The sequence below is a fragment of the Morchella sextelata genome, assembly GCF_020137385.1.
Source record: "Morchella sextelata strain SCLS chromosome Unknown scls_4, whole genome shotgun sequence".
Taxonomy (NCBI): Eukaryota; Fungi; Ascomycota; class Pezizomycetes; order Pezizales; family Morchellaceae; genus Morchella; species Morchella sextelata.
This window is the reverse complement of record NW_025408619.1, coordinates 2,298,291-2,305,016: the sequence shown is the minus strand read 5'-3', so window position 1 is coordinate 2,305,016 and position 6,726 is coordinate 2,298,291. Positions and strand designations below refer to the sequence as shown.

Here is a 6,726-nt window from a genome sequence, read left to right as displayed (position 1 = left end):
TGTATTTTTATTTTCTGTTACTTTTAAAACAATACTATTGTTCACCTTGTTCCCCGATTTTCATCTTACTCTCCCTTTGTAGGACATACCAGAGGGATTCTGAATTACCCCTCGTATTATCCTATTTCTTGGACAAAGTTCCTCACGATTTATTCTTGCCTCCAAGTTGAACTCGATTCCTTTTTACCCAGTCCGATTCATACTCGAGTGTATTCTCAATTGATTCTCGTTCCCGCCTTGCCCCATTAGATTATGACAGGTTTGAAAGTGCCGTAGTTTGGTTTTCAAAATCTTTTCCATCTCAACTAATTAAGGGCCTTTTTGTATAGAAAACTATTTTTTATTTAAAGAATTCAATAATTCTTGAATCTTAGATTTCCAGTATAGAGACTTTGGCTTAGGTCTTTCCCTCCCTGTCAAGCTTTGATGTTGAATATCATTTCTCATAACCTTTTCATTTCCAGAGGTACAAGAGCATATATGGTACTAATAACTATCCAATAAGAGAATATGGGGAATCATTAGCTGTACAGGAGCTGTTATTTGTACTTCGTATTTTGGTAATAGAGTGAATTGTTGAATAAATTTTTCAACAATTTCCACTTTTGATTTTGAACCACTATATCATTTAACATAACTATAAAGGGACATGGGATCCACAGCCAATTGACATATAATACAAATGAGGATTTTGTGCATCGGATTATATAGTAAATTCAAACAGCTTGCATAAGGGAATAAAGCTAATTTTTATCTTGAATACTTTTGAGGACAAAACTAAATGGAGTCTTTGAAAATGGTGTATTAATACCATTTGAGCCGGTACCAGATGCTATAATACTAGCACTTCTTGGGAGAGGTATCAGAGGTTGATGTGGTTCGGAAGGTGCGTCTTCTATTATTTATAAATGTTGGTGGAATCAGTGGATAGACCAATAACCCAACGATTGTAGGAATAAAAGTACCATTATTCATTGTTAACATAATAATATCCGGCATTTCTTGAAACTCAGTGTTTGCATTTGAGTTTATTTCCGAAGGTGCTGTCCATTTGTATATTTGTCAGTATAAACCATATTTATATTTTATAGTAGAAGTAAGACCCTAACCCGACGTCTGGTTCGAGACAACAATGGAGGTATTAACTAGGTAGCGGTAACGAGCCTTGCTAACTATTATTGCCGGCGGGATGGCCTACCCCTCATTGTTCTAATCACAACCTCGTCAAATTTACAACCGAAATCACCAACCATGTGTTTCCATATATAACTCCATTTGAAAATTTCTCCATCTGACAGTTGCGCATAATTGCGCTCGTTGTAGGGTCTGTTGAAGTTAGGGCTTGCGTGCTGGGTTGTGACTGCGGGCAGGGGTTGATCAATGTCACTTCTCTTCTGTGATATCTATACTGGATAATAGAATCAGCACGATCTTTAATCAACGTTCAATTCATTCTACAAACTTCAAACGGACCGTTATCGATACTAATGGGATCCCCTATCTAATGTACCCCAAACCTATTCTACCAGACGGTTTGCTAGTCGTATCCCGAGAGGGCCACACCGTCTCGTCTGTTTGGACAACTCGGCTTGCCTACTACTAAATTTTGCCCGCTGGTGTCATGACAACTAGGAAAGGGCACGCACGCAGCTTTTAGATCAAGCCACCATATCACCGGTGGGGCGTTCCCGAAGCGCACACAGCATGTTAGCCTAGGATCCGGGTCATGGTCCAGCAATAGCTGTATCATCCCCTCCACATTCTTCACCTTCTCCTTTAACCTCCGATATATCGCAACATCCAGCAGTGAAACGTCCTGTGCAACCTTAAGGTCACTCGGCTGCATCTCGAAGCGCGCCACCTCGAACAGCCAGTGCACCAGCTCCACATCCCCGCGTAGGACTGCCTAGTGCATCATCTTCCCGCCGATATCTTTGTCCATAGTCCAGGTCTGATGAATAGATTCGACAGGACTGATACCATGCGCCAGGAGAAGCTTGAGGAAGTTCATTTCCGTGACGATTTGGTCCGGCCCGAGCTCAATCGCATGGTGGCGTAGGGGACTGTACCTTGTTGTTGTTGTTGTTGTTAACTCATGAATTATATGAAACCCGAGGGTCACGACAATCGGGGCTTGTACCTGAGTAGGGGGTTAAAAAGTCACCTGCGCTCGAGGCGGGGCGGGCGTTCGACGCTTTCCCACGCATGTCGGAACCTGGACCCAAGGCTGTGTTGCACTTCGCGCTTGAGCCTGTCTCGGACCCAAAGTTCGAGCTCAAGGTTTGCGGTATCGGGGGTGGGGCTGAGGGCGAGGGCAAGGATACCCCGGAGGGATGGAATGCGGCGGGTGCTGACCGCCCAGCTGGTAATTTCTCTGAAGTCGGCGGTGAAGCGGCTATGGAGAGTGGGGGCGAAGATATGCTTGAGGGTGCGGCTAGTGCGGCAGAGGCGTGACAGGTCACGCTTAGAGAGGCGGTTTTCGATGAGCAATATGAGCTCGAGCGGGAGACTGGGGAAGAGGTTTGAACCGGTGGAAGACATATTGCTTCTTGTTGTTGGGGGGTCGGTAACGGATATATATGACGTTGTGGTTGTGTATGCGAATAAGTATTTACATACTCGCGACAGGCAACATGTACGAAAATGCAGCTGCATTGCATTGGTGTATTTTCCAATAGTATCTCCAGATCAAGAGGGTATACCTATAACATATCTGATGCGAGCAGTACTAGAGTACCAAATTGCACGGCGTTTCCGAACACGACTGCCATTGCATGCCATACAAAATTGCGGACTTGGCGCGGTTTTGTATGATATATATGCAATAGAAGCCGTGTTTGAAAACGCTATGAATGGATAATAATCATATTATGCAAAGGCTCTTTAAAGAGTCAGCGAGATATGTACCAGTCTGCAATGCCTATGTCCGCAATGTTGCATGAGGAGAGGGATGAAATGGTAGGCTGACCTCAAATCTGCGCTGCTATGCATGGCCCCCATTGCATGATGATGGCCTGAGGTTTTCCAGGTTTTCGAGGCATACATACATTCAGGCGGCCAGCCAAGTCCGCCAAGGAAAAGCTGCGCTGGCACTCTGTCCTCCTCTGGGGGAGCAGACTCGTAGATTAGAGTAGCTCAGTAGAGTACTCGCCCAACCTTTAAGTCTACCTATTCTGAAGTCTACTTCTATACACAAAGTATCAACAGACTCGAAATTCGAGTACAAACCTTCATCTCTCCTCTCACATGGCCCCCACCCAACGACTCAAACGAGGGGCATCCTCCGCAAGGGGCCCTGCCTCCGCCGCCGCTCCCGTCCCGTTCGTTAAGGTTGAGGTCAGAGCCGACAGTACGTTCTCGCCACTCCCATCCAGCCATCGGTCCTATAGTGAATGCACGCCAATGGACATCGACCCTTCCAGTCAAGGGACACCGACACCGACACCGACTCCCCTAGTCATAGACCTCACAGGCGATGATGAACCACCCACAGCCCAATATCGGGCGAGACGACTGATGCAATTGCCGCCTGTGCAAGAACCCGTCGTCCAACGCACGGAACCGTTTCCTCAAGAATCAGGAACGAGGACAGCTGATACTAGGACGGCGGGCAAACTCGATATCTTCATGAGACGGCTATCACAGCTCGAGGAGGGTCATAGGAATCACGTTACGGAGGTTAAGGGATGCTTTACCCAGCTGTCAGAGAGGATGGATCACGCCGAGAGTCAACGCAAGGAGGAGGAGAAGAACCGTCAGCAGCAGCGTGAAGAAGATCTGAGACTGCGTAAGGAGGAGCGTGAAGAAGATCTGAGAAAACGCAAGGAGGAGCGTGAAGAAGATCTGAGACAACGCAGGGAGGAGCGTGAACAAGACCTGGGACGGCGCAGGGGGGAGGAGCAGAACAGTCACGGACGGCATTGCCAATTGGTTGGGTTGCTCGCGCAGGGCATCCACATGGTCCATCAGAATATGGGGGGGTCCAGTTCTGCTACTTCATATCGGTCTCACATCCGACCTTTCAACATGCCGCCGCCGCCGCCGCCCGCAGCGGGGCCTAGTACAAGGGCTGTGCCTCGGAGCGCGAATAGGGCATGTTATCCGGCTACGTCCCCCCGGCCCGCGTACAACAACCCCCGTAACTCGAAAGGCCGGAGGAGGAGGCGGAGCACCGCCCACGCCTGCGGGGCCGGCGCACACACGCCCTCTGCCAGCACTGCAGGCATAGCTGCAAGGGGCACGGGGGCTGTGCCCGGCGGCATCCCGACCGCCGACGGAGCCACGGGCCCAGTCCATACCATCAATTCTGCGACTAGAGTTTATTCCACCACCGCGACGCAAACCCAGCATTCTCCATCCCCACAGGCATCGTCCAGTACTGCACCCGGCAGCAGGACTGACAACCGCCCGGAGAGTCGCAGCAGCGGGACCGATTAGCCCGCACCCCTCCGCCCCGCACGGCGTCTAGGTAATATATTGTGAGGAGCGAGCGCGTACGAGGGGTGAATGTATACGGGGTCCCAGAAGGTTGCATATCTCTAGCCTTGAGGTCACGAAAATGCATAACAAGCCAGTCCAAGAGTTGCTGGTGGATTGCTGTATCTTACACTTGCTCGGTCCGATAATACAGTAGCTAGTAGTACTATAGTGTACTGCAATAACAACGTTAATATACCGTATTGAGCGGAGTAAATCCTCTGTTACTACACATGTCCTGGGCGTATAAGACAATGGAGAATCTCTCTGATGCATTAGCGTTTCGAAATTGGGTGTAAAAGAGTCGGGCAATCAGATCAGGGTTCTCAGGGTTCTCAGGGTTCTCAATGATAGTGCGGCGCGGTATGGTGATGTGTATCGCCCAAACCTATTCTCACACCAAGAAGTTTGCGCGGAAGCCACTTGAAGCCACAAAGAAAAATACTAGTACGTATGTACGTACAAAATCAACCGTAAGCTGCCGGCCAATCAGTGGCAGTCCATTGAATTTGTGAGGGGTTGACCGACGTCCCCCCGGCCCTCTTATTCAGTTGTGTGCAGCGCCGCACAGGGCTCCAGCACCAATCCCACGTCTCCATCACCATATATAGCACCTCGATCTTTTCGGCACAATCATCGCTATGCCACTAGTACCACTGCCACCATCCACACATCTCCAGTAGTAAGATCTAGGTGTGTTCACAGCCACCCTGCCGGGCGGGTTTGGTGGACTTATGTTGGGTGATATCCAATTTCTGTCCTCGAGAGGTTTTTGATGATGCGTATGTACTCCGCTACGATGCGAGTATCAACTCATGTGCTACAGGGGTGGATGTTTGATGCCTAGAACCCATATATGTGCGCGACACACATGCATACACATTACCAGCGGGCGGATGTCTTGGCGCGAGTGATATCGTGTGATTACTTGTTCCGGTTCGGGGGCGGGATGGAATCTGTCTCCTGGAGGAGAGTGCTGGAAGCTAAGCGAGGGCATAGGAAACACAGAGATACATGTAGGAAGGACTGATTGAATCCTTTCGTGGTTGCTGGTTGCTGATGATGTTTCCAGCTTCCGCCATTTCAAGACCTTCTGGCTGGTTTGACCCTGCTCTACGGAAAACAACTGGGACTACAACGGTACAAGCAGGCTTCGACCAGCATATGACATAGGTGTCTCAGATCCTCACAAAGATTAATCAACAGATGAGGCGAGGGTGTTAAGGCATCTGCCTTGGCGCTAGCCGATGATACAAACCGGTATTTGTGTATCCAAACAGAGAGATGTTCCAATAGCATTATAGTGATGCACCGATACCCGATCTCACACATTGTTCTCATAATTCTCCAACTAGTTTCTAGGAAACATGACAGACGTCAAGGTTGACGCAACGACTGCTTCCATTGCGCTCACCGTTTTCGTTCTTATCGTGACCGGACTTCCGTATCTGCTTCTTTCAAAAAGATATTTGCAATATAATCCCGATCGTGAAAGGATTGACTCGACACAGATACCTACGAGGAAAAATGAGCAGAGAAGTGGGTGGGCAGATTCGAGGATTCAGCTTCTCACATCTTCCCTGAGCACTCAGCGCACGTCTGTGCCTGCGGAAGTTATCAAGAATGAACCCCAGCTGAAGTCGATGTCGAGTTACAGCTTCCGTATCTCTGACATACCATCCTCCATTTCGGAAGATCAACTTCGCATATTTTTGGAAGAGTTGACCATCACAAATGGGGAGAGAAAGAATGGAGAAAGCGTCCTGATACTGTCTCTGGCCAAGTCCTGCTCGGGGACCGATTCGACACGATATCAGATAGCAACAGTTACCTTCCGCCAGGTACCAGGGAGACTTCGCTCGTCTACGTCTCAATTCGAGACTGTATCAATTTTGATAACGACAGGAGATAAGTCTACTGAAGTCACTTTTGATTCTCATTTCCTTGGCCTAACACCGCTATTCGGTGCTCAAACCCCCGCGGTTGAGTAAGTTGGATATCATTTACCTCCTTGGTATATCAAGCACGCAAGCCTTGGCTAATTTGGGCGCGGTTATTCAATATAATCGCTGTGACTGGGCTTGCGGGACACGCATTCGGTTCTTGGAAGGCCCGTGGCGGCGTGAAGATGTGGCTTCGCGATTTCCTTCCGTAAGATCTAAACCAAGACGGTCATCATGTTCGAATTTTAACATATGGGTATGATTCGACGCTGGTGGGTAGTTCATCGGATGCCTCGGTCCATGAATT

General features: G+C 48.7%; 3 protein-coding genes across 3 annotated transcripts; 2 read left to right on the top strand and 1 right to left on the bottom strand.

The window, feature by feature from the left end:
- Window positions 1–743: 743 nt before the first annotated feature.
- On the bottom strand, window positions 744–2,541 carry H6S33_010505 (uncharacterized protein; the record flags this gene model as incomplete). Its single annotated transcript, XM_044841897.1, has 8 exons — window positions 744–895; window positions 966–1,043; window positions 1,110–1,145; window positions 1,199–1,326; window positions 1,388–1,408; window positions 1,647–1,902; window positions 1,981–2,069; window positions 2,165–2,541. 8 exons carry the CDS (start codon window positions 2,539–2,541, stop codon window positions 744–746), a joined length of 1,137 nt encoding a protein of 378 aa, XP_044697648.1.
- Window positions 2,542–3,246: 705 nt separating this feature from the next.
- Window positions 3,247–4,437, top strand: H6S33_010504 (uncharacterized protein; the record flags this gene model as incomplete). The annotated part of the gene is made up of 1 exon (XM_044841896.1): window positions 3,247–4,437. The coding sequence occupies one exon, from the start codon at window positions 3,247–3,249 to the stop codon at window positions 4,435–4,437; it is 1,191 nt and encodes a 396-aa protein (XP_044697647.1).
- A 1,406-nt stretch (window positions 4,438–5,843) lies between these two features.
- H6S33_010503 (uncharacterized protein) lies at window positions 5,844–6,467 on the top strand (the record flags this gene model as incomplete). Its single annotated transcript, XM_044841895.1, has 1 exon — window positions 5,844–6,467. The coding sequence occupies one exon, from the start codon at window positions 5,844–5,846 to the stop codon at window positions 6,465–6,467; it is 624 nt and encodes a 207-aa protein (XP_044697646.1).
- Window positions 6,468–6,726: the final 259 nt, after the last annotated feature.